The sequence below is a fragment of the Microcebus murinus genome, chromosome 17 (assembly GCF_040939455.1).
Source record: "Microcebus murinus isolate Inina chromosome 17, M.murinus_Inina_mat1.0, whole genome shotgun sequence".
In the NCBI taxonomy this organism is placed as follows: Eukaryota; Metazoa; Chordata; class Mammalia; order Primates; family Cheirogaleidae; genus Microcebus; species Microcebus murinus.
In genome coordinates this window covers 58,982,989-58,998,688 of record NC_134120.1, presented here as the reverse complement: position 1 = coordinate 58,998,688, position 15,700 = coordinate 58,982,989, and the positions used below count along the sequence as shown (strand labels likewise).

The window sequence follows — 15,700 nt, the reverse complement described above, 5'->3', positions numbered from 1 at the left end:
GCCAGGCCTGCCCGACCACAGCTGCCAGCTGTGCGCCTGCTCGCCCCGCCTGGTGGGGCGGAGCTCCTGGCAGAGGACCCACAGAGTGGCAGCCTCTGCAGTCGCCGCGTGGCCCACCTGGGTGCAGGGGCAGGCCTGGGAGCGTTCCAGAAAGCCGTGAAGGGTGAGGGGCCTCTGTTAGGAAGAGGAGAGATGTGGGCAAAGGGCGGGGCCCGGGCAGGGCTCTCCTGAGAGAGGACCACCAGGAGGAGTGACAGGGACCTCAGACATGGACACGGGGCACAGCTCCCCCAGAAATGGCCTCCGACACAGAGCCCTGATTGCAGGAATTTTCCGGGTGTGCTCTCAGGCCACCACCGGCAGGGAGGGCAAGGCCTTGCCAGGTGACCCCATGTAGGGCTGGGCTGGCCCCACACGGGCTCTGGTGCTGGGCTGGCCTGTCAGAGTTGTCCCGGCTGAAGCGCTGAAGCACTGTCTGTACCGGGCTGGGATCGGAGAAGCTGGAGTGCGAGTAGCGGCCTGTCATGCGGGCCTTGATGCCAGCCACAGGGCTTGTGCCGTCCGGCAGCTGTGGGGAGGAGGGGGACAGGCCACAAAGCTCATGAGGCCCTGGGAGGGGCTGGGCAACATGTTCACATGATCACGTTTTCATAAATTTTGCAAAAGAGAGATATTGTAACCACAGTAGATGAAGACCACTTCTCTTTTCACTCCTACTTGCCCTTGGGCTGGCATTGAAGTGGCCACGGGCATTTTGCAGCTTTGGCCACAGAAATTGGACTGGGCTTATGTCACGGTTTATTGACATGATTTTCAGTCATGTCAATGGTACATGGTAGCTTTTCGTCTACCATGTGTAAATTATGGTGTCTGTCCAGGTGTGAGAGCAGCTTCCAGAAATACTCAGAGGGCCACTCTGGGTCACTGCGGAGTGTGTGCCACGTGCAGCCCGTTCCCCTCAGATATTTGGAGGAAAAGGTGCCTCAACTGTGCCAGAGGTTGTGGCTACTTATATATTTGCAGTAGTTTGTTTCTTCTGGGGTTTGTCTTATAGATTTAATGCTTTAAACACAGATCCACTTGTAGATATTTCTTTAGAAAAGCAAAGTGTAACACCATAGTCCACTTGTTTAAAAGCTGTGCCAGCCTCGCAAAACACAAATGACAAAAAAATGAGGGACTCTAAAATAATTTTGCAAAGAACATGAATGAAAATGAGATGCAAAATGTGCATAAAGCCTTAACGCACCATTTTAGCTGCAATTTTGAAAGTCATTTTGGAATGTTTCAGTAAAATAAGGGAGACATTACAGACTCTGATTTGGATGTATATATAAAAAGTGTCTTGTCATTGTCAAATTTGTTTATTAAAGAAAGGAAAAAATTCTGATAAAAATTAATGGGATATGAAACAAAGCAATACAATGAGTAAAGAAATCAATAGAAATAAATCTGACTTCAAAAAGTTCATTATAACCAAAAAAAGGTTTCAGATTAAACCAAAAGCAGTCGTTCATTAGTGACATGGAAGTGACATGTCAAAGAATTAACAGGCTCTTGGTGCATTTGACAATTCAGTTAATGAAGAGGAGTGCATCTGATGAACACTGGGAAAAACATTCAAACCTCTTTCTGATTTGACATGAAATGTTGACAACATCAGAGACACCCTGAAGCTCAGGATGTTGCTGAGGACACCCACAGCAGCTGTTCCTGGGCATTGCTAATCCAAAGAGTGTTGGAGTCAAGCTCCGACTGAGAAAGCTTGAAATGCCCTGAAATGCGCATCAAGGAGGAAACTGGACAACAGTGTCTCCAAAGTTGATTGTTCTTGATCTTCCGATGACATCACTGATAACTTCTTTAAATGATTGATAATACAAAAGAGAGAGAAAGTAAATATCTCCCTCAACATGCTAGAGCAAGTGTTAACAAACTATGGCGCGAAGGCCAACTCCATCTGCTGCCTGCTTGCTTGGTTGGTTTTTTCTCTAACAGCTTGAATAAAGTGGGATTCCACATTTAAATTCACCCCTTTAATGTGTGAATTTAATGATTTTCAGTGTAGAGTTGTACAACCATCACATCAATCAAATTTTAGAACATTTTGTCACTCCAAAAAGAAGCCCCGTGCCCATAAGTAGTCACTCCAGTCCATCCTACTCCCGCCCAGCCCTAGGCAGCCACAGAGCCACTTTCTGGCCTCATAAGTTTTCCTATTCTAGACATTTCATATCAGTGGACTCATACAACACGTGACCTTTTGTGACAGGCTTCTTTCACATAGCGTGAGGTTTATAAGGTTCATCCCCAATGAAGCACATGTCAGTATTCCATTCTTTCTTTTTGCTGAATCATAAAGATAGATAGTCATCCATTTATTGGTTCTATTCACCCATTTATAGTTGATGGACATTTGGATTCTTCCCACCTTTTGGCTGTTATGAGAAATGATGCATGAACATTCATGTACAAATTGTTGCATAGATACTTCATTTTTCTCAGATATATACCCAGAAGTGGAATCATTGGATCTTACGGTAACTCTATGTTTAACTTTTTGACAAACTGCTAGTCTGTTTCTCAAAGGAAACTTCATTGTTTTACATTCCAACTAGCAATGTATGAGGGTTCAGATTTTCCCACATCCTCCCCAAAACATATTATATATATTATTATAACTATCTCAGTGGAGGTGAGGTATTATCAGGATTTTGATTTGCATTTCCCTAATGACGTATATTGTTGAATATATTTTCATGTGCTCAATATCAATTTGTGTGTATATATAACTTTTTGGATAAAATTCTGTATAGATCCTTTGCTTATTTTTTAATTATTTATCTTTTTATTATTGAGTTGTTCTTTATATATTCTGGATATAAGTCCTTTATTACACTTATCAGATATATGATTTGCAAATATTTTCTCCCATTTTATGGGTTGTATTTTCACTTTTATGATAGTATTATTTGATTCACAAAAGTTTTTAATTTTGATGAAGTCTAATTTATCTATTTTTGCTTTTATCACTTGTACTTTTGGTGTTGTATTTAAGAAACCATTACTATTAGGTCATGAAGATTTATGTTTTATTCTGAGAGTTTCAGCTTTTACATTTAAGTCTGTGATCCATTTTGGGTTAATTTTTGTGTAAGGTGTGAGGAAGGTGTTCAACTTCATTCTTCTGCATGTGCATATACAGTTGTCTCATCACCATTGTTAAGGAGACTATTCTTTTTTCATTGAATTGTTTTGGCACCCTTGTCAAAAATCAGTTGATCAAATGTAGAGGTTTATTGCATTCCATTGATATATTTGTCTATCCTTGTGCTAGGGTCACATTGTCTTGTTTTATAGTAAACTTTCAAAGTTTTATAGTAAACTTTGAAATGGGAAGTATCTTCCCACTTTGCTATATTTTCAATATTGTTTGGTTATTCTGGGTCCCTTGACTTTCCAAATGAATTTTAGGAGTGATTTCTCAATTTCTGTAAAATTCTAGCTGGGATTTTGATGGGAATTAGGTTGAACCCATAGGTCAGTGTGGGATTATTGCCATCTGAGCAATCTGATCTGTGAACATGACATATCTTTCCATTTACTTAGATCTTTAATTTCTTTTGACAATGTTTTGTGATTTTTAGTGGACAAGTTTTGCATTTCTTTTGTTACAAGTGGTTTTTCCCTTTTTTTGATGCTATTGTAAATTGAATTGTTTTCTTAATTTCATTTTCAGATCATTTACTAATATTACTAGCTTATAAAAATGAATTTTTTGTATATTGATCTTATTCCTACAACCTCACTGAATTTGTTTGTGAACTGTTAGTTTTCTTAGGGGATTCCTTGGAATTATCTGTATAGATGACTATGTTGTCTGCAAACAGAGACAGTTTTACTTCTTCCTTTCCAGTATGGATGCCTTTTATTTCCTTTTCTTGCCTACTTGTCCTTTCTACAACTTCCATTACAATGTTGAGTAGAAATGGCATAAGCAGATGTCCTTATCTTCTTCCTGATTATAAGGTGCTCTGGTATAAGCAGATGTCTTATCTTCTTCCTGATTATAGGGTGCTCTGGTTTAAATGTTTGTGTCCCCTCCAAAATTCATGTTGAAACTTTATTCCAAAAGCAACAGTATTAAGAGATGGGTCCTTGAGGAGGTGCTTAGGCCATGAGGGCTCCATCCTCCTGGATGGGATTAGTGGCCTTGTAAAAGGGCTACCACTGGCAGGGGTGGGGAACCTGTGGCCTTCTAGGTCCTTAAGTGCAGCCTTTTGACTGAATCCAAATTTTACAGAACAAATCCTCTCATTAAAAGGGCTGTAGCAAAAAAGGATGAACCTTTTTTGCCTCCTTTAGTGTTTAAAAAATAACAATCTTGAAACCAGAAGGCCACAGGTCCCCACCCCGGCCAGGACTCTCCTTCACTTTCACCCTTTCTGCCACGTGAGACTCAGTGTCAGCCCTCCAGAGGTCCACCTTGGAAGCAGAGAGAGCCAGTCCTCACCAGACGTTGAATCTGCTGGTGCCTCGATATTGGACTCCCCAGCCTCCAGAACTGTGAGAAATAAATTTTTACTATTTATAAATTACCTAGTTTTCAGTACAAACCGATAAAGACATAGGGGAGATGTAGTCAGTCTTTTACCACTAAGCATGATGTTAGCTGTGGGTAATTCATAGATTTCCTTTCTCAGATTGGGGAAGTTCTCTTCTATTCCTGGTCTATTCAGTGTTTTTTTCATAAAATGATGAAGGATCATTTGCTAAGTGATTTTTTGAGTCTCAAGATGGTCATGGGGTTTGTGTGTTAATTCTGTAAATAGGATTATTACATTGATTTTCAAAGGTTAAACTACATTTCTGGGATAAATCCCGCTTGGTCATGATGTATGATCCTTTCAATATGTTCTTGGATTCAGTTTGCTAGTATTTTGGTAAGGATTTTTACTTCTATATTCATAGGAGATATTGGTCTATAGTTTTCTTTTCTTGTGATGTCTTTGGTATTGATATCAGGGTAAGACTAGCCTCAGGGAATGAGTTGAGAATTCTGCTTTTCTATTTTTCAGAAGAGTTTCTGAGCAATTAGTATTAATTTTTCTTTAAATGTTTGGTATAATTCACTAGTGAAGCCACATAGGCTTGGGTTTTTGTTTGTGGGAAGCTTTTACATTACTAATTCAATTTCTTTATTTGTTAGAGATCTATACAGATTTCCTATATTGTATTAATTCAGCTTTGGTAGTTTGTGTCTTTCTAGAAGTTTGTCCATTCCAGTGATTTTTTTTTTCCCCACTGGTATTTGATTTATTCCCTGGTGTTACTTGCATTCAGCCTGAAGTATTTCCTTTAGTATTTCTTATATAGCTAGCAGTGAATTCTTTTTTTGTTTATCTGGGAGTATCTTTATTTCGCCTTCATTTTTGATAGCTAGTTTGGCTGGATGTCAGATTCTTAGTTGACACCACTGCCTGTGGCCTCCATTATATTCTTATTGGGATTTCCTTGTACATGATGTCATTTTTCTTCTGCCATATTCAGTATTTTCTTTTTGTCTTTGTCTGTTTTCAACATTTTGTCTATTATGTCTCTGGGTGTGGATCTCTTTGCATTTGCCCTACTTGGAGTTCATCAAATTTCTTGGATGTGTAAGTTAATGTTTTTCATCAACTTTTGGAAGTTTTCAGTCATTTAAATTTTTTTTTCTGCTTCTTTCTCTGTGTCTTCTCATTCTGGTACTTCTACCATGCATATTTCAGTGTGCTTAATGATTTTGCATGTTTCTCAGAGGCTTTGTTCATTTTTATTCATTCTTTTTTCCTCTCTGCTCTTTAGATTGCATAATTTTGATTAATCTATATTTAAGTTCGCTGATTCTGTCTTCTGCCACATCAAATCCACTATTGTTCCCTCTAATAAATTTATCATTTAAGTTTTTATACTATTCAACTCTAAAATTTCTCTTTAGTTATTACCATTATTATTATTTCTGTCTCTTTACTGGTATTCTATATTCAGTGAGACATTATTTTTATACTCTCCTTTAATTCTTTAGACATGTTTTCCTTTTGTTCTTCAAACATACTTATAACAGCTGTTTTGAAATCTTAACCTACTAGGTTCAACATCTGGGCCTCCTCAAAGGTAGTTTCTGTCAACTGCTTAATTTTCTGTGTGTGGGTCACACTTTCCTATTTCTTTTCATGTCTCAGGATTTTTTGTTGAAAACTGGACATTTCCTATACCACATTGAATAAACTATGGGTATTGATCTGAATGGGCCTTCTTGTTGCTGTTGTTTGCATGTTTCTTTTAGTAGTGATTTGGCTGTGCTGTTTCAGTGGAGTTTTTCCCTTGCAGTATGCAGCTACTGATACTGCTCCTCAGAGTCCCTCTGACCTCAGCCCTACCCCTTCCTCCCCAGGACAGTGGTATTAGCCAAGCGCTCTATCTCTTTTCCTGACCTTTCTCTTAAGCTTCTGGGCATTCTGCCTCTATTGACATCACACCCAGCTGTTAGCTTCATTAACTGCTGATTGCTGTATTATTTCTGAAAAAGCCCTGGGTGTTTAATTTGCTCCATAATATGATCCAATTGAATTCTGGACCTTTCATAGGGACAGGGTGTTGCCAGGCTCTGAGGCTTACTCAGAACTGAGGAGGGCTCTTAGCTGACTTTGTCCTTGCTTCTCTCTGTTAAAACTTTTACAGGTGAGTATCCTTAATCCAAAAATTTGAAATCCAAAACACTTCTGTTTTCAAGCATTTCAGATAAGGTATACTCAACCTATAGTTAGTTTATCATTTTGTTTGTTGCTACTAATATCATGGAACTATTAGTCTCCTCTTAATTACCCACTACCAAAATCTCTAATTTGTTTTGTTTTGTTTTATTTTGTTGCCCAGGCTGGAGTGCAGTGGCATGATCATAGCCCACTGTAACCTTGAATTCCTGGGCTCAAGTAATCTTCCTGCCTCAGCCTCTCAAGGAGCTGGGACTATGGGTGTACATCACCACACCTGCTAAATTTTTAATTTTTTGTAGAGACAGGGTATTAGGGTCTCACTGTGTTGTCCAGGCTGGTCTTAAACTTTCCTGGCCTCAAGTGATTCTCCCTCCTCTCTGCTTCCCAAAGTTCTGGGTTGCAGGAGTGAGCCACTTCACTGGCTTCTACTGTTTTTGACTAAGACCTTAGGCATGAACTTCCCCATGCTCTGTTTCAGATAAAAGTCTGTCCCCTTAGAGAGCGCTGTGGAGCTTTCTGTTCTGCTGTACCTCTGAGCAAGCCATCAACACTGTGCTGGAGCTAGAAGCAGGGACAGTGGCCTGTTTCTCCCAGAGGGACACTCCTGGTATACATGCAGACCACTTGATGGGAATGGTAGCCACGTCTCTTCTTGGCTTGCCGCTGTCTGCATAGAACCTCTTTCCTACAAGCAAGCTGGGGAAGGGGCTATCTGGTCCACTGTTCTTGGGCTGCTGCACCTGGAGCACAGCTTCTGCTCTATGAGTGGGGGAAGGAAGCCCCAGTCTTCTTGGCCACCCCACCGGGAATAGTCTTTCTGCAACACAAAGTTGGGAGGGATGAGAGCCGCCAGAGGCCTGCCTTTCTTGGCATGAAACTGTAGCCCCTAGACTGGGAGCTGGGAGTATAGAGAGCCCCATCTTCTTGGCAGTAAAGCTTTTGTTATATGGAGAATGTAGGAAGGAATGGAAGGGGATTGTGGCTCAAATGTTGTAGACTTTTGTTGTTCTATTCAACATTTAGTATTTTCTCTTAAATAGATATTTCTTCATTTATTGTATTGACCTTAGGACAATTTCTGGAGACTTTAAATGGTTGTTTTTTTAAAAAGTAATTTTCATCAGTTATGGTTGTTTTACTGGGGAGAGGGTTCACCAACCTCTTTATACCTCCATTCCGAAAGTTTCTATTTGCTGCCTATTTTTGTGAAAAGTCTATTCACAGCTGTGTCCATTCATTTATGTGCTGTCTGTGGCTGCCTTCACGCCTGGCGGCGGAGCTGAGAAAGTCAGCACACGCCACGTAGCCTGCAAAGTTGAAAACAGTTACTATCTGGCCCTTTCACAGAAAAGTTTGCTGAGGAGTGAGTGCATCCTTTTTTATGCTGTCTCTGGAAAACAGTGCCACAAAATTATTGTGATAAAGAGGGCATGAAAGAGGGTGCCATCAGCAGTGTAGAAAAAGTTGTGTCAGATAAAAATCATTGTTCTCTATTTTTAAATTTTTGTGTGTGATGTATTTTCTTATTCTAAATCAATATTCATTTTATACTTAATTTAATATTGTTACTTTTGCCGTCTTCTCAAAGTGGGCCCCATAATGCAGAAGCACCCTCGGGAGGGTGGTGAGTGCGCTTCCTGCACGGTAGCGCTGCACTGCTGCATTCACGGTTTACCTACTTAAGTAGCTCCTGTGGTCTCTGGAGTCGTTGGTCTGATGTGCAGGTGCATCTTTATAAATGGGCCCTGTGGGTGCCCTGGGGTACCCCCCTGGGGACGTGCTGCATGCAGCCCCTGGCTGAAGACTGCCAGACGGTGGGGGTGGGGGCTGGGCAGCAGCTCCTCCCTGTGCCTCTCACTGCTGCCGTGGCGCGGCAGGGATGAGGCCTGTCTTCCTGGGGGCTCTGAGCAGCTGGGGCAGCAGGACAGGCTCCCTGTATGCCTCCGGGGCCTGGCCAGGGCAGGAGCCACAGGGGCTACAGGCTGCAGAGTGCGGATGTCCCAGCAGCCCTGGGTGAGCCGTGGGTCAAGGGAGCGGCTTTCTGTCTTTCAGCACTGCTTTAAAGGACACTGCATCTGGCTGACGCCTGACATCCTCAAACGCGATGGCAACTGGGGCGCCTGGAGTCCGTTTGGCTCCTGCTCACGCACCTGCGGCACTGGCGTGAAGTTCAGGACGCGCCAGTGCGACAACCCACAGTGAGTTGGCCTTGTGTCCCCCCAACCTTCCTGAGTAGCAGCTGAGGTCCCAGGACTCCCTCACCAGCCAGGCTCATTCTGGAGAGGGTGCCAGGGTGGGCTGCCCTGCCCCGTCCCACCTGGGAGACTGGTGCCCCTACCTCAGGCCTCTTGACCAGCCGCCTGGGCCATCCCCACCTGCCTGCAACCCGCCCCATGCAGGCTTACTCTGTCTTTCCTGGTCATGGGCTTGGAGGAGAGAGCTGGGACAGAGTCAGGGAGACAAGGGTAGACAGGGGGCCTCTTTTGGCCCCCAAGATGCCGGGAGCCTGGGTAGAGCAGGGCTAGGACTTGCCGCCTGCAAGTCAATGCCAGCTGTAGCGCCCCATCAGCCACGTTCCCCGCACGCAGGCCCTCTCCCACGCAGGCCCTCTGCCCAGTCCCGGTGCCGTCCTCCTGGTCCCTTCCCCCTGCCATCCCCCACGCTGTAAACACGTCCTGGGCTGCGCTCCCTCCGCAGTCTGCAGCCAGGACCTTGCCCGCCCACTGCTGCCATTCCAGCACTGCTTGGGCATGTGAGGCTTTCTCTTTGGGCCTTTTTACCAGTTTAAAGATTTTCATTTTTCTAAAGATATTGAAAACCTAGAATTTTGCATCTAAAAACATAACAGATTTCCAGCTTCCAAATCGTGCACCATAGGTGTAATGCTGGGCCCAGATTCGGGCTGGCGGGCAGTCTCTGGGGTGCGCCCCGCCTGGCTGGGCCAGCCTCTGCCCAGTTCCCACGGCTGAGGCGCTGCTGTCTCTGGCCAGGCCCTGAGCAGCCAGCAGGAGGCCAGAGCGGCTCAGCAGTCATGGCTCTGGGCAGGCGGCCAAGGCCATGTGGTCCGGCAGCACAGGACCGCCTGTGTTGGGGCCGCCACCCCTACATGAGCGGGGAGCCCTTTCCTCCCCTCCGGCCTGCCCGCCCTGAGGCTCCAGGCCGCCCTCCTGGCCAGGGCAGAGGCAGGAAAGGTGCCCTCCAGCCCCTTTTCAGGCGGCCCTGCCCTCCTCCCCTGGTGGGAGCAGACACCGCTGGGGAGCCGAGCCGCAGAGGCAGTTTGTGGATAGCTGCTGTTCTCAGCGAAGCCAGCGCGTCACGGAGTCACAGCCCCCATTCCCTGAGGTGGAGAGAAGCCAGCGGCAACTGTCGCCTGTGCCAGACACTGTGACGCAGCTGCGCGCTAGGGCTGCTGCCTTCCCTGTGCGCCAGGCCGGCGTCAGGGCTGGGTGGGAGGAGATGCGCTCAGCTCCTGCTTGCCCGGGTTTTAGCCAGTGGAGCAGGCAGCGTCTGAGCGCCCGCCACAGCCCAGCGTCGTGCTGCCCGAGCGCAGGGCGCACAGGGGCTGAGCCGAAGCTGCCTCCCCAGGGAGCGGGCGGGAGCGCCCCGCTGGCAGGGTCTGCTCTCCACGACCTGAGGCCCGGCAGGCTGGGAGCGGCCCGGCCCTGTAGCTGGGACGCGGCAGGGTGAGGCCCCTTTGCTCAGCAGAGCTGCACCATCCGGACACCTGAGACTCAGGGGCCCCCAGAGCCCCACAGCGGCGCCCCGAGTGCGGCCTCCCTCCGGCGGCGCCATGCAGCAGTGCCTTCGCTTTCTCCTCCAGCCCAGCCAACGGCGGCCGCACCTGCCCCGGCCTTGCCTATGACTTCCAGCTCTGCAACCCGCAGGACTGCCCTGACTCCCTGGCTGACTTCCGCGCGGAGCAGTGCCGCCAGTGGGACCTGTACTTCGAGCATGGCGATGCCCAGCACCACTGGGTGCCCCACGAGCACCGGGACGGTGAGCGGGAGGGCGGCGGCCGGGGCTCAGCAGGCAGCCTGGGGCTGGGGTGAGGGACTTCCCTTGGCCTGTGCCTTGGACCCTGCGTGGGGCGAGGCTGCTGCAACACTGGGTACAGCGAAGCCCACCCTGGCCAGTGAGGTGTTGGCCCCCTCCCGGGCTGGGGTGATGGGGGCAGGGCTGCAATCCCACAGCAGCCAGAATACCGGGCTTGGCCGAGGACGCTGGGGAGGGTCACCCGGCTGCAGGCTTGCTGGGGCCAGGCTTCCACAGTCCTGGTCTGGCGGACGAGGCGGGGCTGACTCAGCCAAGGTGGCCTCTGACCTTCTCCATTAGGATGCTCAGTTGCAAGTGTCAGAGCGTGTGACTCCAACTGGTTTCAGTATCACAAGGCTCAAGGAACTGAAAAGTCTGGTAGCCTCAGGCCTGGGGTGTTTGTATTCCATGTGGGTTCTCACCCCCCGGGCCTCGTGGGGCATTGGGCAGGGGAGGGAGGCCAGGGTGTGAGTCATCGCTCCATGTGTGTTGGGCTAGTGGAGCACCTGCCCCACATGGGTCAGTGCAGAGCGGGGGGTAACAGAGTAGATGGTGTCCCCCTGTAGGGGCGAGGGGCTGCAGTGTGGTGGCCCAGAGCCACCTCGGAGATAAAGGCTGAGAAGTGAAAGGGCCAGGGACCTGAGACTGAATCATGGAAGGCTGGTCTCATCCAGGATTTCCGAGAAGGTGGATGAGAAGGTTCTACAGATGGAGTCCTGGCAAGCCACCCTTTGCCTCTGCACAGAGTCAAGGTCTCCATCTGGGCGGGGCCTCGGACTGTGAGGTCTGGGCTGCACCTGTATCCTGGCTGGCTCAGTTGGGAAAAGGTCTTCCTAAGTCCCCTACCACCAGGGTCAAAGGAGACACAGACAGGAAAGGGGTTGCCATCACCCTCCCCTTCCCCTCTCGGTGCCCCTGGAGTGCAGGCCACATGGGGCGGGTGAGTTCCAGACCCTCTCAGGAGTCTCTCCCTACGTGGTGTGTCTCTTCTGCATACGTGGGCAGCCGTCCAGGCTCCTTGCTGACACCTTGCTGCTTCCCTTCCAGCCAAGGAGAGATGCCACCTGTACTGCAAGTCCAAGGAGACGGGGGAGGTGGTGTCTATGAAGCGCATGGTGCACGACGGGACACGCTGCTCCTACAAGGACGCCTTCAGCCTCTGTGTGCGGGGAGACTGCAGGGTGAGTGGGCAGAGACTGCAGGGTGAGTGGGCGGAGACTGCAGGGTGAGTGGGCGGAGACTGCAGGGTGAGTGCTGCAAGCCCAGCATGGGTGTCCGTGGCTCTGAATCTCAGCTTCCGGGGTGCCAGCTTCCACTTCTTGGGGTTACTGGGAAGATAAATGATGTTAAGCATACAAAGTGTCAGAAACAGCTCTGGGTCCAGGGAGGGCAGGCCCTGAGCAAGTGTCAGTTATCTTTCCCCATGCCAGGAGTTCTGACACCAGTGTGTGTAGGATTCAGCAGGGAAGCTGGGGGCTTCTCCTCAGACGTCCTGATTCCATACATCAAGGTGGTGGCCTTGAGCATGACCTTTTACAAGCTGCATGGTGATCCCGATGCAGGACCCACAGGGCTCCTTGCAAAGCAGCCCCACACTTGGGCTCTGCAGGGAACTAGGAAGTTTGCTCTGGAATCGCTGTGGTCTCATTGGTTTGGTGCTTTGTAGAAATGCCCTGTCCTGTTTTCCTTTATTGTTATGTCCTTGGCTTCTATCTTAGGCCATCATAAGAAACACCCACAAGTCACCTCAGCATGCAGTAGTAACATGACCACAGACTTGCCCCTGCTAGACTCCCCTGGAAACTACTGGAAGCCTCTGCTAAGGTTGTGTAGATGGGACTGACTCTCGTCTTACCTTCCTGAGAATGGCAGCATCCTCAGGATGCCTCTGGCAGAGCCTGTCGGAGTGTGGTGGGCACCCCTCAGGAGGGGCGTGGGCCACTCTCCACCTCCATGACTTCAGTCGGCCAAAGGTGGCCATAGGTGGCAGGGCTGGGGGAGGCTGTCAGCTTGAGCCCAGCAGGAAGGCCAGGCCATGCATCTGGCTCAGAGACAGTGAGATCAAATACCCCAAACAATCTCAGGCAGTGTCTGCTTCATGCCCGTGGGACTGTAATTTACAGAGGTGACTGAGTGAGGCTCGTGCCATCGAAAGCAGAATTATGACTTACATTTCCCAAGAGAAGGGCCCAGCACGCCATGCAGGGGCACATGGAGAGGCACCGGGGCTGGGCAGGAGGCAGGAGCAGGGGCAGAGCCTGGCCAGGGCCCTCACCGGGGCCCCGCAGGATGGGCCAGGCACGCAGAGTGAGGAGATCAGGATGGGCTAGTCTGAGTCATTTCGGGGGGCTGTGGTTCTTGGGAGTGGTTTCCAGTTGCCTGGTACCTGACCCTAGGATGCCTTGGGGCACAGGAAGCACTGGCCTGGTGTGTGGAGTTGGATGCAAGGGCGTTTGGGATCCAGCCTGGGGACTGGCGGCTCACGTGTGGAGGGTGTGCTCCCGCTGGCCTGTGCTGCCTGTCAGCACTGGCTGCTCTGAGGGTAGGCGGCAGTCTCTCCCTGGCCAGGAAGACATTTAAGATGTCAAAATATCATTAGATACAGGAAATTTTTTTTTTTTTTTGAGACAGAGTCTCGCTTTGTTGCCCAGGCTAGAGTGAGTGCCGTGGCATCAGCCTAGCTCACAGCAACCTCAAACTCCTGGGCTCAAGCAATCCTGCTGCCTCAGCCTCCCGAGTAGCTGGGACTACAGGCACGCGCCACCATGCCCGACTGATTTTTTGTATATATATTTTTAGTTTGCCAATTAATTTCTTTCTATTTTTAGTAGAGATGGGGTCTCACTCAGGCTGGTTTGGAACTCCTGACCTTGAGCAATCCACCTGCCTTGGCCTCCCAGAGTGCTAGGATTACAGGCGTGAGCCACCACGCCAGCCAATACAGGAAATTTTAAAAAACAAAACCATAATTATTATAGGCAGTAAACCTGGGAAGCGTTTATAGCAGAAGTATCTTTAGATGTGGCTTTGAGTGTGTGGTTGCAAGTCTAACTGTTAAGAGCACAAACTCACTGTGCCTGTGAGCACGGCTATAACTTCACTCCTGATGTGATAATTAAAGAAGATTGGGTTGACTATTTTATTAAAGGTGATTTCAGTGGATAAAAGCAGGTTGCTAGAGTTTGCATAATTAGAGAACATGTGCATTTATATGCAGTCACGTGTCACTTAGCGACAGGTAACTGTTCTGAGAAATGTGTCCCTAGGTGACTTTGTCATTGTGCCAACATCATAGAGTGCACTTGCACCCACCTAAACGGAATAGCCACTGCACAATGGGGCTTGCTTTGAGGGACGGCCTATCACAGCCAGGCAGCATGTGACTGTACTCACCAGGGCAACTATAACACAGTAAGTGTCATGTGCCTAAAAGCACTACACATAGAAAAGATGTGGCAAAACATGGAACTGTAATCATACGGGACCACTGTTGCGTATTTGGCCCATTGCTGACCGGGATGTGATTGTGCAGCAAATGGCTACACGTACACGTGGTCATGTTGCGGAAGACAGAGAACAGTGGGGACAAAAAGAAAAGGTTAAAAACAGAGGAAACGGGCAGTAATAAGATTAAACATATTGGTCTGTATGATACACATGATTGTGAGACTCTTATTTTAAAATAATCTAATATTGGGTAAAAAAAAAAAAATAGCACCCTAGTGGATGCTATCGATTAGAGAATAACAAAACACGGTGACTCAGGACACTGTAAGTCAGATGATGGCAAAGATGTGCAAGAGATCAGAAAAACATGCTTGTGCACACGCACACACATGCACACACGCAAGTACACACACATGCACACGTGCACATGCACACAGGGCGGGGAACTGAGAGAGTCAGGCATTAAATGAGGCCAGCAGGGTCACTCTGATTTAATAAAGGGCACAATGCACCACCTGGACGAGGTAATGACATGCCATCAGATATGTCATCTAAAAACTGTAAAAAGGGAGAGACTGAAATAAACGGCACATGTCCTGACTCTGACAGGGCGGTGTGGCAGGCTGAGGGTGGCAGGACAGCAGCCCTCCTTAGCGTCTCCTCAGCTGTGCGCCCTCTGCAGGCCACAGCCTCCTGCCACGACCAGCAGCTTCCACCTCCACTTGAGCCTCCTCTGGCCTCTGACGGTGGTCGGCGGTGGTCCTGGTCATGCAGAGCCACTCCAGACACGGGCCATCCCTGGCCCCATCGACCCTGTTCGGGTCTAAAGCCAGATTTCAGGCCAGTGGAAGAGCCCAGGCTCGTGGAAGGACCTGCCCTCGTTGGCCTCTTCTGCGTGGTCAGGGCATTGGCAGCGTCTCCCGGGGTCAGGCCTCGCAAGGGTGGACGCCGCAGCAGCCCGGGACGGGCCACACCCCTGACACGAGCCAGCAGGAGCCCGGACGGAAACCAAGACCGCTGTGCCGAGCCACTCCTGTAGGGGCAGGCAAGGTCCTTTCCACTGATTAGGCTCTTGCTGATTTCAGAAATAATAGAAGATGAAAACAATGTGTCTTAGAATTGAGGGAAAATGGTGAGAGGCCACTTTGGTGTCTCTCTAGGTCTGCAGGACCAAGATTCAGTCTGTTTCCTTTCGCTCTACTTCGATGACACTCGGGACACACCATTGCGAAGCGTGGCGTGCGGCTGCACTTTGGCCTTGTCCCGGTGTCCCGGCCCTATGCAGCGCCAGTCCGCGTCGGGGCTGCGCACGGCTCGGCTCGGGCCCTTTGGGCGCCGCGAGCGACGCCTCAGAGCTGTGCCCGCCGCTGCGCGGCTTCCGGTCCGCCCGCCGCGGGGTTGCCGGAACGTTCACTTCCGGGTACTCTGCAGGCGCGAGGCCACGGGAAACCGAGTGCTGCGTAAGG

The 15,700-nt window shown here is 48.8% G+C and overlaps 1 protein-coding gene across 3 annotated transcripts in view; it reads left to right on the top strand.

Annotated features, from left to right (window-relative positions):
* ADAMTS2 (ADAM metallopeptidase with thrombospondin type 1 motif 2) overlaps nucleotides 1-15,700 on the top strand; it is a 216,363-nt gene that overhangs the window by 178,805 nt on the left and 21,858 nt on the right. For all 3 annotated transcript variants that reach the window (XM_012789959.3, XM_075993718.1, XM_012789958.3), the window contains 3 exons: nucleotides 8,808-8,953; nucleotides 10,576-10,751; nucleotides 11,835-11,968. In XM_012789959.3, coding sequence (XP_012645413.2) covers nucleotides 8,808-8,953; nucleotides 10,576-10,751; nucleotides 11,835-11,968 — 456 coding nt within the window. The remainder of the gene's footprint in view (nucleotides 1-8,807; nucleotides 8,954-10,575; nucleotides 10,752-11,834; nucleotides 11,969-15,700) is intronic.